General features: G+C 35.0%; 3 protein-coding genes across 4 annotated transcripts; all 3 read right to left on the reverse strand.

Moving 5' to 3' along the window:
- Positions 1-124: 124 nt before the first annotated feature.
- On the reverse strand, positions 125-11,116 carry LOC111496960 (UPF0261 protein mll9388). 2 transcript variants are annotated; one of them, XM_023147549.1, is made up of 10 exons: positions 10,913-11,116; positions 9,926-10,573; positions 9,230-9,436; positions 8,758-8,973; positions 8,457-8,676; positions 8,081-8,328; positions 7,292-7,470; positions 6,942-7,195; positions 500-691; positions 125-400 (listed from the first exon to the last, which is right to left on the reverse strand). In XM_023147549.1, exons 1-9 carry the CDS (start codon positions 11,048-11,050, stop codon positions 540-542), a joined length of 2,262 nt encoding a protein of 753 aa, XP_023003317.1. In that variant the 5' UTR covers positions 11,051-11,116; the 3' UTR covers positions 125-400; positions 500-539. The 2 variants fall into 2 exon arrangements, with proteins under 2 accessions (XP_023003317.1, XP_023003316.1); XM_023147548.1 differs by having other exon boundaries at positions 127-691.
- Positions 11,117-12,201: 1,085 nt separating this feature from the next.
- Positions 12,202-12,814, reverse strand: LOC111496961 (heavy metal-associated isoprenylated plant protein 43-like). The gene is made up of 2 exons (XM_023147550.1): positions 12,664-12,814; positions 12,202-12,582 (listed from the first exon to the last, which is right to left on the reverse strand). Exons 1-2 carry the CDS (start codon positions 12,749-12,751, stop codon positions 12,299-12,301), a joined length of 372 nt encoding a protein of 123 aa, XP_023003318.1. The 5' UTR covers positions 12,752-12,814; the 3' UTR covers positions 12,202-12,298.
- A 1,845-nt stretch (positions 12,815-14,659) lies between these two features.
- LOC111497465 (salicylate carboxymethyltransferase-like) lies at positions 14,660-16,928 on the reverse strand. Its single transcript, XM_023148265.1, has 3 exons — positions 16,807-16,928; positions 15,738-16,397; positions 14,660-15,128 (listed from the first exon to the last, which is right to left on the reverse strand). The coding sequence occupies exons 1-3, from the start codon at positions 16,879-16,881 to the stop codon at positions 14,772-14,774; spliced, it is 1,092 nt and encodes a 363-aa protein (XP_023004033.1). The 5' UTR covers positions 16,882-16,928; the 3' UTR covers positions 14,660-14,771.
- Between the last annotated feature and the right edge of the window lie 788 nt (positions 16,929-17,716).

Consider the following 17,716-nt stretch of genomic DNA (forward strand, 5'->3'; position numbering starts at 1 on the left):
CTCATTGGACAACCACTATGTCTGTGTTCTTTCATGTCAACGTATCCACTTAAAAATTTATAATCATAACTATATATATATATTTTACCGTTAAAAAAATCAAAAAAAGTTTTGCGGAATGATCTATAAAATAATTCTTCAGCTACTAAGCATATATTGGGTCTGGACCCAGGAAATTCAAAAGTCATACAATTTCATACCTTTTGGTGTAGACCGAGGACCTGTCTAGGAATGAACGTTGCCAAAATAACAATGTTGGTCTTCTTGCACAGAATGACGGAGGGTACAAGATGTGCAACGGCATGGGTCTACATCTTTCTCCGTCTTGAGTTAGGGTCAGATTAAGATGTGCAACGGCAAGGGACGGTTAGCACCTCAAAGAAACAGTATCTTTTTTATCCTGAAAGACAGAGAAATAATGTGCAATTGAACAGAGCGGGTTTTCCAGCAGTCCAAGTAAGAATCTGCAATATCTAGATTAGTGCTAGATATATTATACATGTCGAATATCGAGCTCGTCAAGGACTGCACTTCGAATCTCATCTCATTGAAATTGATTTGTACTCTTGGATAGTGCTAGTAATAGCTTGTTCGACTGGTAGCCTCTCCATGCTCGATGCACCATAAAATCCATGAACTCCATTGGTTCTCTTCAGAATGAAAGCTGCTTCAGTAGGGCCCGATATAGGACCTGACAGTACCATTAGATAATTTTAATATTCAAGTAATTGTACATCTTTGCATTCTCAGAATGAATACAGTCAGTATAAATATAGGAATTAACAGGAGAAAAATTAGCCAACTATTGGCATCACTGTACCCCCGACTTCTTCAAATTAACTACGCATAGTATTCTGCATGTATTTACCAAGCTGTCTCACACTCTGCATTTATTACCAAATGATACGAACTCTTAATACTTGGTATTGTGATCTTCTACACTGCCCTATTGTTGGTTGCTTACGTTAGGATGAGACTGAGACTCTGGCAGACTTTATGTTAGGAATTAGGATATCTGAAGATTGCTTTTCAACGGGAAATGAAAGGAGTGCAGATCAAAACACATTCAACCTTATTAATCTCAACATAATTAGTCCAAGATTTTGATTATGAGTTAAATCTTTATGTCGCAATTATTGGCAGTTCAATCAGTACTTGCAACTCTATCATATGATCATAACTTGGGCAATAGATCTGAAGTCAAAACTCAACAAGGTTTTCTCGAAAGATGCGACAGCCTGTCTATGCTAAGACTTCTATCTACAATTGATTCAGCCCAATCATCATCAGTGAATCCTTCAATTGTTAGATGACGATTCTTGTAAACAGAAGTCTTTTGCTTCAAGATTTCTTCAAACATTAACCATCTCAGTATCTTAGTTATTGCTTGTAGATGAATTTTATGCATGAATGACCAAATTTACAGAAAATGTAGTATTTTGTTGGTGACAACAGAAAACTGAATTGAGATTGAGAGGAGGAGTGATTTGAATGATGGGGAGGGAGGTTCTTTTATAGGGGATTCCAGAGTGGGTTGAGATTTTCTAGGGTGATTCCGTAGTCGGTTGAGATTTTTGTGGATGAATTTGAATTTGAAACCAATTCAAATTCTATTCTATTATTAGCTATTATTAGTTTCAACACCCTCCCTTAAACTGAATTCTGCCTAAATCAGTTTAGGACTTCATTTCATCTTCTTGATATACATCTTGGATTCTGCATATCCCCATCTTTCTTCTGAGCTTCTCGAACAATGGTTGTTTCAAGGGCTTTGTGAATAGGTCTGCGATTTGTTCATCACTTCGGCAAAAGTTGAGTTCAATAATGCCTTCTTTACACAAATCACGCAAGAAATGAAATCGAACATCGATGTGCTTGCTCCTTCCATGCAACACAGGATTTTTAGACAACTTAATAGTTGACATATTATCGCAATATATAACCGTCGTACTTGGTTGCTTCTGATTAAGAATTTCAAGCATTTTTCTTAACCAAATTGCTTGGCACGAGCATGCTGCTGCTGCCACAAATTCTGCTTCTGTCGTTGAGAGTGTTACAATAGGTTGCTTCTTTGAAGACCAGCAAATAGCTCCTGAACTCATCAAGAAAATACTTCCTGAAGTACTTTTACGATCGTCTATATCACCTGCATAGTCGCTGTCTGTATAGCCAACTATCTTCGGATCATCTCCTTTTTTGTAGAATACCCCCAAATCAGAGGTTCCTCTCACATAACGAAGTATCCTTCTTGCTGCATTGAGATGTTTTTCCGTTGGATGCTCCATGTAACGACTTATCATACTAACCGCATACATGATGTCTGGTCTTGTTGAAGTTAGGTACATCAAACTTCCCACAATTTGTTTGAAATACCTATTATCAACCTCTCGCCCGTCAATGTCCTTGTGCAACTTTAAGCCCAATTCTGATGGAGTTCCAAATGTGCGCTCATCCAATTTAAATCTTTCAAGTAATTCTTGAGCATACTTCTTCTGACAGATAAAGTTACCTGCGGGAGTCTGAGTAACTTCTACTCCAAGAAAATATCTCATCAAGCCAAGATCTGTCATTTCAAATTCCTTCATCATGCTCTTCTTAAAAAATTCAAACATTTCTTCATTATTGCCAGTAAATATTAAATCATCAACGTATAAGCAAATAATGATAATGTTACCTCCCTTTTCAGTTTTCACATACAACGTATGTTCATACGGGCATTTAGTGAATCCCATCTTTTCAAAATGAGAATCAATGCGACTGTACCATGCCCTCGGAGCTTGCTTCAAACCGTACAAAGCTTTCTTCAACTTGTATACTTGTTCCTCTTTGCCTTTTTGAACAAAACCTTCTGGTTGCTCCACATATACTTCCTCTTGAAGCTCTCCATGTAAGAAGGCTGATTTCACATCAAGTTGATAAATAGGCCAAGATTTCTGTGCTGCAATAGAAATTATGAGCCTGATAGTGTCTTGACGTGCCACTGGTGCAAATACCTCCTTATAATCAATTCCATACTTTTGCTTATATCCTTTTGCAACAAGTCGCGCCTTGTACTTATCCACATCACCGTTTTCATTCAACTTGGTTTTGAAAACCCATTTTACTCCGATTGTTTTCTGCCCTCTAGGAAGATCAGTGAGCTCCCAAGTCTTGTTCTTCTCTATGGATTTGATTTCACTGTCCATAGCTTCCTTCCATTTCTTCTCTTTTACTGCTTCTTCATAGACAATTGGATCACTATCCATAAAGAACGCAAAATAACCACTATCACTTGATTCATAATCCATCTCATAATCAATCATCCAGTTTGGTCTTTTTCTTGTTCTTGGATGTCTTTGATTTTGATCATGATCTTCTTCTACTGGTTCTTCTTGTTGAGCTTGTGATGAGCTCTCTCCATGCTCATAGTGAGGCTGAATAGGAGCTTCAGTTTGTTCTTCTTCAAGATCTACAGGAATCTGCTGATTCACAGTGATCTTTTCTTCCCATGTCCAAGTCTTATTTTCGTCAAAGACTACATCACGACTTACCACCACCTTCTTTGTCAAAGGATCGTAGAGCTTGTATGCCTTAGAGGTCTCGCTTACTCCAAGGAACACACACTTCGAACTCTTGTCCTCAAGTTTCTTCCTTTTCTCATCAGGAACGTGTGCATATGCTATGCACCCAAAGATTCTAAAGTGGTCTACTGCAGGTTTTCTTCCGCTCCATGCTTCTTGTGGAGTCATGTCTCTAACAGAAAAGGTAGGGCTCCGATTGAGAATGTGAACGGACCACACAACAGCTTCTGGCCAGAATTCCTTCGGGACTTCTCCTTTATTTAGTAAACTTCGAACCATGTTCAGAATGGTCCTGTTTTTCCTTTCGGCCACACCATTTTGTTGTGGTGTATATGCTGTTGTTAATTGCCTCCGTATGCCCTTCTCTTCACAAAATTGAATAAACTCTTTCGAGCAGAATTCTCCACCTCTGTCAGTTCTTAAAACCTTGACTCTTCTTCCAGTTTCGGTTTTCATAGTAGCACAAAATTTTTTGAAGCAGTCAAAGGCTTCTGATTTGGCGTGCAAGAAATAAGTCCATGTTTTTCGACTAAAATCATCGATGAGGGTCATGAAATATTTCTTGTTGCCATTTGATGCAGGAGAGATGGGACCACATATGTCTGAATGAATCAACTCCAAAATTGCTTGAGCTCTTCTTGATTTTCCGGATGGAAAAGAGTTTCTTTCATGTTTTGCTACTACACAGCTCTCGCAAATTTCCATTGGTGGAGTAATATCTGGCAACCCAGTTACCATCTTCTTTGAGGACAACGTCTTTAATCCTTTGAAGTGTAGATGACCATACCTAAAATGCCAAAGCCAAGTGGTATCTTCTTTCTTCACCATCAAACTTTTGGCAACGATATTTAACGTCAACGGATATAGACGGTTGGTGGTCATCTTCATCTTAGCAATTGATCCTCTTTTGGAGTCATAAATTTCACATTCATCATTTTGGAATGTGATCACATACCCCTTTTCTTGTAACTGACCGATACTAAGTAAGTTGGCCTTCAAATCAGGAATGTAGAATACATTAGAAATAGACTCTACAAAGCCATTTCTAGTCTTGATATCTACGGTTCCTTTCCCCATCACTTGGAGAGATGAATTGTTGCCAAGAGAGACCGTAGTATGAAAATTTTCATCTAAAGTTGAGAAGAATTCCTTACAACCTGTCATATGATTGCTGCATCCAGAGTCTACGACCCATACACCTTGATCTGCAACCTTCATAGCATGGAATGACATTAGTAATGTTTCTTCTTCTCTTCTCTCCATAAAATTGGATTGATTTCTTTTCTCCTTTTGGAGCCTGGTATAGCATTCATTTTTGTAATGTCCAAGGCGTCCACATCTGTAACATTCCACCTTAGACTTGTCAAAGTGTCTCTTGCCTTTGTTGTCATAATCGTTTCTGACTAGGTCTGCTGACCTGCCAACATCTTCACTTCTTTCTCGACTGCCTCTCTCACGACCTCTGCCTCTTCTTTGCCCTCTACCTCTAGAGCTTGAAGTTTCACTTGGTGTGGATATCTTTAAGGCTGTCATCTCCTCTATTGCACTTGTACGATTGAGCCTCTGCTCATGTACTAACAGGGAGCTTTGGAGTTCATCTATTTGCATTTCCTCGACATTGTTTGCTTCTTCGATAGAGCATACAATGTAATCGAACTTTGGTGTTAGTGATCGCAAAATCTTTTCTACGACCGCAACATCTGTGATTGAACCACCATGCATCCTCATTTTACTTGCAAGACTTATAACCTTGCCAATATAATCATTCACTGTTTCTCCCTTTTGCATTTGGAGAATTTCAAAGTCTCTCCTAACTGCCTGTAGTTGAGCACGTTTTACTCTCGTTGAGCCTTGATACTTCCTCCTCATAGAGTCCCAAATTTCTTTGGATGTCTTCTTCTGAAGCATTGTTTCCAAGATAGTCCTATCAATGGACTGAAATAAATAGTTCTTGACCTTCAGGTCCTTCAACTTCGATGCTGCCAACAGTTGCTGTCGATCAGCTGAGAGTACCTCGCCTTCATTTGGCTCTTCATAACCTGTTTCCACCATATCAAAGAACTCCTTTGATCTGAGAAAATTTTCCATCAACATCGCCCAATGATCATAGTGACCGTCGAACCTCGGGATGGCGGGCTGAACGTAGTTCTCAACTTGTTTTTCTGCTGCCATTTTTGCTGCTGCAAGATCGCTCTGATACCAGTTGTTGGTGACAACAGAAAACTGAATTGAGATTGAGAGGAGGAGTGATTTGAATGATGGGGAGGGAGGTTCTTTTATAGGGGATTCCAGAGTGGGTTGAGATTTTCTAGGGTGATTCCGTAGTCGGTTGAGATTTTTGTGGATGAATTTGAATTTGAAACCAATTCAAATTCTATTCTATTATTAGCTATTATTAGTTTCAACATATTTAGTCTAGCGTGGATCAAATAAATGAGTAATACATTTACAAGTGGTAATCCCATTTACACTTATTGATCTATATTTTTGGTTGGCCCTAAATGTGCCTAGGGCTGTAACATTTTAGTCTAGAGAGCATAAGGTTTATTAGATATGCTATCATTTGGACTGCATTGCCCCATAAGGTTTTTTGTATAGTTGTTCAAATATTAAAATAACGTGCAAGTTCAAGAAGAATATGCTCTGCCAAACTATTTTGTTGGGGGGTGGGGGGTGGTAACTCTAGACCAATCTATGGTGATTGAACAACTCAAATTCACGTGGAAATTTAAAGCTTTTATCAGGAATGGATTGCGGAACCATTGGCTTGAAATAAGAAATGTTAGGCTGCTCGTTTCCTCTCAAACAATACTGCTACGGTTAATCACACATGGATTCACTGCTTTTCTACAATTTCTCTTATCTAAGATGTATAAGATATTCCATTTATCATTTTACCACCACCAATCCTCCCCCAAGATGTGGTCCTGAAAGGCTCAAATTCTAACGAAGGAGGGAGCTTTCTGCATTTTGCATATATTACCACATAATCTCAGTATATAGTATGTTCTCCAAGTGTTGAGTATTGGTGCATGGAGCAGGATTATGGACTGTTCATACATTTCTGTGCAGTAAAGTAGTTAGCCTAAGTTCTAAAATCAAGTCTATCAGTCTCTCCATTTTGTTTCTTTTTGTAGTTTTGTTAAAAAAAATAAAAAATCAGCTAATTGGTGGGCCTCTTTACATTCCAAATTCTTTTTTAACTGCAACTTCTCGATTATTATTAGTAATTAGAAGTAGATTATCATGTAGTTTGTTTTGGGAGGGAGTTATATCTACCCCGCTCCTAGGATGTTTCTCTTTTGCTGTTCTGAAGATACTCTCTCTGTTTCCTATTAAAAAAAAATCAAATCAATCAGCAATGAAGTTTGTAGATAATACCTCCATGACAGAGAACTAAGACATTAGGATTGATCCTGTGAGCAGCATCTGCTATAACCTGTACGCGGAGTACACTTTCCTCCAGTGATAGAGCAGTTTTGGCTCCAATAGATCCAGAGGTAGTGAGCCCCATGTGGGCAACTATGATGTCTGCGCCGGCTTTTGCCATTTCCGAGGCTTCATCTTGGTTAAAAGCGTATGGGGTTGTCAAGAGACCCATTTTATGTGCCATCTCAATCATCTTGACCTCCAATCTGATAAAAAAGTCCAAACATGTAATAATAAAAGTTATAAGATGATATTGAAGAAATATTTGGGAATAATATTAGGTTCCATAACCTACAGCCTACCCATATCCCATGCCTGTTTCTTCTAGGTTTTGTCTGAAGTTTCCATCAAACAATCCAACAGTAGGAAAATTCTGCACTCCAGAGAATCCAATTGACTCCACCTGCTTTAGAAAGTAATCCATTCGACGAAATGGATCAGAAGCACATACTCCAGCAAGCACGGGAACTGTCTTCACCACCTATACACATTTATAAGATACAAATTTTATTACCAATTATTGTATTAAACATATACTCATAAAATAAGAACGCAAAACTATGAAAAACTGAAAAATATTATGACATCTAATTAAGAAAAAATGAAGGGTGTATTCAGAATATATCTCTGTTTTTTGGGTCCTAAAGTATATTGAGTTAAATGTTTTGGGTCCTAAAGTATATTGAGTTAAATGTTTTGGGTCCTAAAGTACACTTCAGTGTCGACTCCAACATTATTGTCAAACCAAAAGAGGTATAGTATTACTCACTCAGGTTATTGGGAGAGTCCCCAAATAATCTACTGATATACCTAATGCTCCACGTTCAAGATATCCAGTTCAACAGGATATATCATGATGCTTGATTAAAGAAATCATATATAAGTCATTTTCAGCCTCAAAGCTATTCCAACTTTATCAATAAACTGATTTCACTTCTACACAGAAAAACATTACACCAATATTCATACATATGAAAATTTAGTTATACAATTTATTCTTCAATATTTAAGTAATGATTGCAAAGGGTTGAACCAAAATCTGATCAATTCCTTGAATTAATTTTGTGAATCAGCAGGTACATAGAACTTACAGGCAATACTTCATTGGCCATTTCAAGCACTATGGCATTCGCATCGGCAAAAGGCAGCAAACCTGCTAAAGAACCCCTCCCAGCCATGCGAAAGCGCCCTGAGTTGTACACTACTATCAGATCAACACCACCAGCTTCTTCAAACTTGGCAGATATGCCTGTCCCAGCACCGGCCCCTATTATGGGCACTCCTTTAAGCATTTGAGCTTTCAGGTTCTCCAATATATTACGTGTTCTTCGTGAAGTTTCTGTTTAACAATTGCAAGTTACGTGTCCACATTGACATAAATCAGATTATGCACCTTGAAATGCTAAATGCTGAAATTGAGTGTGCTTTCTAACAGTAAAAGGTCAAGAGAATGACATCGGAAATAACCTGGTCTTTTCTCTGGGAAGTCACTAGGACTGTAGCCAATGATTCGACCAGCAGATAAATTGGACTCAGAAAAGGAGTTTTTTTTAAGGTCTTGACTAGTTTCGGCCAAAACCATTTTTGGGCCACATGAGCCAGTATTTTTTGAGGTAATTTCCAAGAATGAGTTAACCAATTCCCCAGCAAATTCAGGATCATTAATATGATAAGGATACACATTGACCTGCATCATAAAGAGCCTTAAATTTACTGTAGGGGATAATCAACAGAGACGGGAACTTGATTATATTAACTTTATGAGTACCTTTCTATGATTATTTGATTGAATAAGCTTCTGTAATTCATCAATAAGAGTAGCAGTAGCCTTAGGATCATAAAATGGCTTCCCTGGTGCATCCAGAGCAGATATGCCCTTCTCTGGCAGGCATACACGAACCTTTGCTGATGAATTGTTCATCTTATCAGCTATAAACTTTGCAATTTTTTTGTTCTCATCCATTGTAGTTCGCATCAGAGTAACCTGAAAAATGAGCACTTTCCTTGTTGAATATGGATGAAGAAAAACAGAAAGAACATGAAAGAAACTAGTTCCAGCGAGAATGGAAACAGCCATGAAAAACTTTTACAAGTCTGGTTATAAGATTAGCGGATGTTAATTTACTGTCTTGAACAACAAGGAGAAAAATACTAAATTTTACATATTATAATGTTAAAAGTCAATTAAAGAAACTGCCAAAAAGAAAAAAAAGCAAAACAGAGCCAGATAGCAGAATCACCTGTTTATTATGTTCATATATATTCCTTCCATGAAAATTAGAAGGTATTGTATCTATTGATCCAAAGTTCACCATATCGAGTGCTCCTACACTTAGAACTAATGGGATTCTCTTTTCTATGATGGCATCAAAGCGGGAGCTGTCACAAGCCATAACACCTCCCATTAAATAGTCTGCGACCTCAGTTGTTGTGATGTCCAAGACTCCCTACGCAAGAAATGGTCAACAATAAAAATAAAGAAAGAAGGAAAATTGTTCGTGATCAAAGTATCTCCAACCAAGGGGGAAAAAACAGGAGGCAAGGGGGGGTTTGTAAAACATCAAATGTAATCGGAGAAGGGACTACGGACTCTCGTGGTTCTCTATATTCAATGATAATAATACTGAAATCCATGCTTTAATAGATTAAGAGAAATACAAGTAAACATTATTAGGTTTGAAATGATTAATAAGAAACAAGATTGCTCATGATAGAACAATTCTGAGCAATGTAAGGCCAGCCTCCTCCGCTATAAAATATATTTTAACAATGAGTTTTTCTAATTTTATAATGCATGTGAGTTATAACTTAATCAATAGCCGACAGTAAGAGACAAGCCGATCTCTCTTGTATTCTAAACATGCAGTATGTTTCCTAGTTGACACAGATCATCTCACGCTGCTACTCCAAATAAATAATTTTCTTTATAAAAGCACCTGGATAAATCCCTCTCTGACCAGAGATTCCATTGCCTTGCCCCCTATCCCAGTAGCATGAAAAACAAGGCACTCGTAGCCTACTTTAAGCAATCTTTCTTTGACAGCATTAACACAAGGAGTTGTAACCCCAAACATTGTTAAACCCACTGTTGGTTTTTCATTGAACTCAGGCGAATCATTAGACTTCTCAAGTCTTCCGATCACCATTCCAGCAAATGCAGCACTGGCATTCGAGAAAACGACCCTACTGACACTATTGATCCCGCACACATCCACTATAGACGGGAAAAGTATCAGATCGGATGTCCCGATATAAGATTCTGTTTGACCATTAGCAACAGTCGAGACGATAAGCTTAGGTATTCCAATTTGAAGAGATTTTAACGCAGAGGATATGAGAGATGTTCCTCCACTGCCTCCAAGTCCTATAGCTCCAGCAATAACTCCATCCTCCTGGGCTTTACTAAGGAAAGATTCGAGTGCTTTACTCATTATAGAGATTGCTTTTCCTCGGTCATCGGGAAGATGATTTCTAGTGTGATCATAGCAAGAGAGAACATCCTCCCTCGACACGAAGACGAAATCATCCAAACTCTCGATCACATTCTGCTGGCTGGTAGAAACATCAACAACCGTCACTTCAACCTGTCATTTCCATAACCAAGCACAGTCAACACAAGCACACGACGAGAATCGTAAATCAACAACAACAACAACAACTCTGCTTAGAGCCTTAGATAAAGTGAGAATTACTACCTTCTCTCTTTTTGTTCTTTTTGTTCCCTTCTATTTCAGTTTATAGAATTACGATATACGAGAATTTGGAGATCGAATACGCGTCGTTTACCTCCGATAGTTTAGTTAATCAAATTTGAAATCACAATCTCAACCGAATTGACGAAATCAAAACAATACATATGAAAAATTTATCACGAAAATCTTCACAACACACAACACTGAAAACAATAATTCGAGCACTCTAACCTTATGAGGAGAACCTCTAGCGAAGAAATTGAGGTTGGATCGAACTGCATCGGAAACAAATCGGAGCTCCTCCAGCTTTGTATCAGCCGTAGCGATACAGAAAACTCGGAGAGTTTTGCTTTCACCCCGTGTCGCCATTGTTAAGCTTTCTGTTCTCAGAGCTCCATAACTTCCGATTCAGGCAATGTATTAGAAGTGAAAAGCAATTAACTGCAAAAATAGTGATCAACTGTAAAAATAGTGAAAAGCAATTAACTGCAGAATACACTTATATTTCACCGTTAAAAATAACCTTGATTAATTTCAAATATATATTTAATTTTGTGATTTTTTAAAAAAATTAAAATTATTTTTTTAAAATACTTTATTTTTGTTTTGAAAACGGACTGAAATTTAAATATTTCCTAAAACAAAATGCAGAGTTTGGTTTTTAGGTGACAATTATGACATAGAAATTAAGAAAAAAACCGGCCCAATTAAAAAAATATATTTGATGTATATTAAAAAAATATTATGTATATTCAATATGGTTTAAACATTTTGTATTAAAAATGTGGTTCCGATATTTAAAATTTAAATTTGAGTTTATTTGATCTTAAACTTTAAAATTTGAAAGTATGAATATGTTTATGAATTTTAATTTTATATTGAATAAAATTTTTAATTTAATATTTAATAAATTTAATTTACTTTTAAAATTTTATATGGTGCCTTTTCATTTTGTATTAAAAATGTGGTGCCTTTTCATTTTATTTAATATAAGAAATTTAATTTACTTTTAAAATTTTATTATTAAAATATCAATTTGCGAAGTTGGTCGACGAAAATGAAAATAATAAATGTTATCCACAAAGAATTGAAGGTCGAACAAGATAAATCAATCTAAATACCCATATATATACAAGTCGCTTTCAACATGTTAGGTTCATTAACACAACTAGATCAGAGTATTTTAAATAATAACAAAATATATATTCAAGTAAAATATTTTGATTTATTAATTCATTTTATACGAACAATAAAAAATAAAAAATGACTCGTAATAATATTGACTATTGTGTGTATTTATATCTTTTTTCAACGGTTGACCTGCCGTATGGTACGATAATTTGTTTATATCTGCTACAAATATATATATTCGAATATTTATTCATAAATTATCATATTTTTATGAAACGGTCAATACACTCAATATTATAAAATATATTATAAAATGATTACAATTGTAATTTAAATTGACTTCAAATTCAAAAATAAATGTCAATTTAAACGAGTGACCAAAAATGATATTTTCTTTTTTTATTAACAAAATAAACTCAAAACATTACCAATCAAATGCAATTCAAAACTACAAAATTACAAATATACACTCAAATAATTCATAATTCAAAGGATAGAACAAGAAGGTTGGGTTTCATAAGGCACGACTATGTACGACGATCCATAAGGCGGGTAGGGAGGACATGTGCATATGCATGGTACCGGGTCGGGTTTCTTGTCCTCTGGCTTTTTCTCGTCGGGTTTGGGCGGCGGTCCAATACTCACCACCTCAACAACCTTGCCGGCCGAGGAAACCGCCTTCCTCGTAATTTTAACTATCTTGTACGGATCCGCCTTCCCGATCACGCCAATTGTCCCTTTCGCTTCATCTGTTTCGACCTTGTCCACGTCTACCCAAAAAATAATTCACTCAAAATAAAATTCAATTATTCATGGAAATAAATCAATTAATATCAAAGATATATAAATACCTTCGAGACTAGTAACAGCTTTGAGGACTTTGGTCTTGCATTTTTGGCAAGAAATGTCGAGTTTGAGGACGGTTTTGATGAGCGCCATCGAAATTTAGCAAAGAAATACACAACCAAAGGGCTTTGGTTTGCTCGTCAAATTGTATTGAAATGAATGGCATTGCCATGTTTTTATAGTCTGATGGTTACGATTTTATTAGTATTGATTTGATGGAGATTGGAGGGTAGTTTAGTTGAGAAGATTCAACGGTCAGATGGAGTAGTTAAACTCCTTTGACTAATAAGATTAATCCGACGGTCGTTGGTAATCTGACTCTTTCCACTAAACTCACCGGGGTTGTACCAATTGACGTGGATTTTCAATATTAGGGTTGTAATAATCATTAAGTTTTTACTTTTCAATAATTTATTCAAAAATAAATTCCAAAACTTTTAATTTATATGTATTTTTTTAAAATAAATAAATCATTGGTATTTCATTTTCATTCCATTAAATAAATAAATAAAATATTTTTAGAAGAAATAAATAAATGAAGTTGATAGCAATCTTTCAACTAAAGATTTTAATATTCGCATGAATTTAGAAAATAGAGAAATTATAATGATGTTATTGGCGAGCTTTCGACACGGAAGAAATTCAACAGTTTAATAATGAAAAATGCTAAATAATTATTATTTTAATGCTTTTTTTCTATTTTCTTGTTGTATTATTCCAAATAATTATAATAAGTGATAAATAAAAACAACTTAATTAATCAAAAGTTATTATCACATAATTTAATCAATTATCTTATTGGCATTAACGAATTAATTAAAATATGAATTACTTTGTTGATTTTTCTATTGTATTTGTGTTCAAATTTTTAAAATGCCCAATGACGTAACACAAAATATAATTAACCAATGACCAAGACATTCAAATATTGTCCAGGGTTAGATTTTGAAATACCCGAAATACTTTTTCTTTTTTCTACGGACTAAAATAAACCTTTTAAAATTTCGAAATAAATATAACATTTAAAGAGAACGTAATACTTATGAAAAAGTCGTTTAAAATTCGTGTGGGCCATTAAGTTAATTGAAACGAGTTTTGGAGTCGCAGGTTCATTGACGAGTGTAAGAATAAAAAAATATGATTGAACAGAGAGAAGGTAACAATCAAAACCCACTACTATCACGGTGTTCGCTTTGTTGTCTTTTAAAGTTGATTTGTATTTGAATCGTGTTGAAAGTTTAATTGGTTGATATTATCTGGTCAGATATATTATTATTATTGATTCTACTTGGTGTAATAATTAATTATAATTTGATATTTAAAATTTCAAATTTACATATGGGCATTTTAAAAAACAAATAATTATAGTCTACATCAAATGTAGGAATACTTGACTTTCGTAGGGGCTTCTTAACAAATACCAAGTCATGGGGGCCTCAATTTGCAATAATTTATTGCAAGGACAGATAATTTCGAATATTTTGTAATAATAATAAAAACATTATGTTGAAAGAGATTGGATGACATAATGACGTCAGCAGGGGCCGAAAAAATAAAGAAAATGTTTAATGGAAAATATTGCTGGCAAGTGGCAATGACAAATAAGAAGATTTTAAAAGTCATTATGTCGACAATATGATAATAAAAAATAAAATTATAATTTATTCCAAACAAAAAATTGAATGCAGATCTGGACGGCTAGAAGACTTGGGGAAAGTCACGCGATGACACGAAAGGAATTGGGGAATCAAAATTTAGGATGTAATTAATATTACAAATATTGAAATAAATAAATGAAATATAAAGACAGCCTACAATTTGTATTTATTTAAACTAAATGTATTAATTGGATTATTCGAATTATTGGGCCTTTCGAAGGATTGAAGGAAATAAGATGTTACGGGCCAATGATATAAAATGGGCCGTAGAAAGATGAGACGGCCCAAATTTAAAAAGATATTTGTCTCATTATTTTGAAAATTAAATGAAGAACTAAATAGAAAATAGAAAATTATGAAAGCCAGAAGAGTAATTAACGAACATAACAGAACAACAACATATTTTTCTGCAAACTAAGATTTAAATTTTACTGACAGTGACCGCCATGTTTCTCTCACTTCATTTTAGTGAGAGAAACAGTGACATTGACGAACTCAGGCTTCTCCTTGGCCATTCGATCCACGATAATCTCTCCATATCTTATGAATAATTCATCCATAATTGCTTCGCCAAAATGGCTTACCAGAATTGGCTCAGCCACTGCCCTCATGTACTTGGCTACGTTGTACCCACCAGCTCTTAACCCGTTGGATTCGTCGTTGTTATTATACACATGCCAATCCACTTTCGAAACTTGGATTCGATTAACCACAAAAGAGCCTTCTTTTCCAATCTCGATACTCATTTCTGTTGGCGATGGCATGTACTTGGGAAGGTTGAAACTTTCAAGCTTCTCCTCTTCTATCATTCCCTGTGATTGGTTGATGCAAACACAAAAATGATCAAAACCCTTTTGTGTGCATGTTCGTGTTATAATATAATGTCACAGTCAAAATGTTCGAATACCTAATTGTTGTAGTGGGAGCAGAGTCAAGATCGATTGCACTCACATATACCGAAACAAAAATTAAATAAAGAGACACAGACTTTGTATTTAACTAAAGTGTTTACAAGTGTATCTATCACACTCTTCCATTAGAAAGTCTTTCAACAAAGTTTCTTCTCATTGCTTGTAGTCAAACATGAAATGACTACGACTCTACCTATCAAAACAATACTACGACAAACGTTTATATAGTCGTATCAATACTAATTCTCATACATTAATCAAAACAACATTAATATTCATACATAAATTAAGATGATACATGTGTCAAAATGAAATATGAATCAAAAGAATTATAAACCAAATAAACGAGAGCTATGATCGGAAAGAATTATGAACTAAATAAATGAGAATTTGAATAAAAAAGAGTTAGTTATGAATCAAAATAAATGATAATACATGTATGAGCTTATTCTTTATGACAACTTACATCAATTTGAATGTTATCGTTTATAAATTTTGAATGGAAGGTACCTGAGAAACGATGTCATTGAGAGCCATAGCCAAGAGCTCCCAAATGTAGCAACACTCCTTGCTCGTTGGATCTTCGCTGCTTCGTCCCAAGAGCGTCAGAACCATGTATCCTCCATCCACCAATTCTTCAGCCCGACATCGAAGAAACAATGAAAAGTCCTTTTGAAATTGGTCGTAGTAAGCCTTCAGCACACTGGCAGGGCTTGTTTCAGCCATGTAAATGTTTCTTTTATTCTCTTCCAAACCTTCGGGAACCTTAGACAGCCAATGAAGACTGTAGGAAGAATGAATAAAGTGGACACTCCTACTGGGAAACAGCCTGCCATAGAAGGAGCCAGGCACCCCAGTAAAGAGACAAGGCCCAAGATCAGCTCCCATCTCCTTTTTGAAATTTTCATGGAAATTAGGGAGGGCCTTGAAGATGGCGTTGAAGTCATTGCCTGGTAGGTCGTTTAAGAAAACTTGATATTCAATTGGGTTGTTGCAGAGGTTTGTACGAATATTCTCCACTGTTTTAATGAGCTGGGACACTGCCATTAAAGTGTTTGGTCCTGAAGAACATCCCAAATCAGCTATGGTGAACGTTGTTGGCAAAGTGGAGCAGTAGAGGCTGCTGATGGCTTCCTCTGCAATTGGCCTCGTCATTGATATCACCTTCAACTGAGTCAGTTCAAACAAAATTTGAATAATTTGAGTTTGATTCAAATAAACGAAAATTTGATGCATTGAGATATTGTCAACTTTGATCATTAGGTTGTCACTCTACCAATCAACCTACCAATTTTATAAAGGTAGAATGAAAAATGTTTTGTTCCACTTTCCAACTAAACTAATGTGGCATCTCACATTGATACCATTCATAACAGTTTTGAGTAGATATTGTCAGCTTTGACCAGTTACATATCATAGCGGCCAGTCTCACAATTTTAAAACACATCAATTAAAGAAAGGTTTCCATCTATGGTAAGAAATAAGGATCAGTTGGTGGAACAATTAAATTAGATATAAAACAATCTCGACCTCACTCAACTCAATAGAACATCGGTACTCGAAACAAAAAATTGCTGACCTGAAGAAGGGAATTATTAGCATAGCTAAAATCTCCAGCTCCTCCATTCATGTGAAGAACTCGAAACACTTCCATCGGTCTCGTATTGTTCTCAAATTGAATACTTTTTTGAGATGGGATGTGATTTGGGCATGGGGAAAGTGGCTCGTATTTAAAGAGTTGTGGTGGATGTTGAATCAATATTAATTATTTTATATTTATTTTTTCATTTTGAATTAATTCGTATAGATATTTTATTAGCTTTTGTTTGATGTTACCTTTCATGGTTGCAGTCATCCATTTAGTTGAAGTGTGAAAGTAAGAGGATTTCACATCTACCCAAAAGGAATCAAATAATTTAAAAACGTGTAAAAAATGGAAAATTAGGTTTATTTTTATTTTTGTTTTTATAATTTAATAAAAAAATTATGAGCTGTAAAATAATTTAAAACGATAAAAATTAATTAAGTATTCCTCACATTTAAAATAATTTTAAAACGAGTAAAATGTCTATTTATACTCCATTTTAAAGGCGAAAAATAAGAACAATAATTGAATACGTCTGTCTTATTTTCAATTTATAAGAATAATAAATTAATTTCTAGAAGAAAACATTCTTAAACACTTTTCTTTTTTTTTTCTTTTTTTTAACGAAAAATGGTTGTAACACTGTTTTGAAATAGTCAAAATGAAACTTAATTATTACAAACCTTAATTATCTACAAACATTTTTAATATTTTTGTCCTAACATTTTTGTCCTTTTCAGACAAACAAAGACTAATTAACTTAATTTAATTCAATTGGACTCATGATTCATAACTAATTTTTATTTGTCCTAATTTTATATAAATTTTTTAATAAACAAATGGAAATATGAATGACTTATTTTTATTCTTGATAAATATGATATTTTTATATTTCAAAAGAAAT

The sequence above is a fragment of the Cucurbita maxima genome, unplaced genomic scaffold (genome assembly GCF_002738345.1).
Source record: "Cucurbita maxima cultivar Rimu unplaced genomic scaffold, Cmax_1.0 Cma_Scf00023, whole genome shotgun sequence".
NCBI classification, from domain to species: Eukaryota; Viridiplantae; Streptophyta; class Magnoliopsida; order Cucurbitales; family Cucurbitaceae; genus Cucurbita; species Cucurbita maxima.

Coding starts and splice junctions, on each gene's coding strand:
- LOC111496960 (XM_023147549.1), bottom strand. CDS start 11,050: ATGGCGACACGGGGTGAAAGCAAAACTCTCCGAGTTTTCTGTATCGCT. Junction 10,574..10,912: donor CTAGAGGTTCTCCTCATAAG/GTTAGAGTGCTC, acceptor TGGAAATGACAG/GTTGAAGTGACGGTTGTTGA. Junction 9,437..9,925: donor TCAGAGAGGGATTTATCCAG/GTGCTTTTATAA, acceptor TTTCTTGCGTAG/GGAGTCTTGGACATCACAAC.
- LOC111496961 (XM_023147550.1), bottom strand. CDS start 12,751: ATGGCGCTCATCAAAACCGTCCTCAAACTCGACATTTCTTGCCAAAAA. Junction 12,583..12,663: donor AGCTGTTACTAGTCTCGAAG/GTATTTATATAT, acceptor TTTTTTGGGTAG/ACGTGGACAAGGTCGAAACA.
- LOC111497465 (XM_023148265.1), bottom strand. CDS start 16,881: ATGGAAGTGTTTCGAGTTCTTCACATGAATGGAGGAGCTGGAGATTTT. Junction 16,398..16,806: donor CTAATAATTCCCTTCTTCAG/GTCAGCAATTTT, acceptor GAACTGACTCAG/TTGAAGGTGATATCAATGAC. Junction 15,129..15,737: donor TCAATGACATCGTTTCTCAG/GTACCTTCCATT, acceptor AACCAATCACAG/GGAATGATAGAAGAGGAGAA.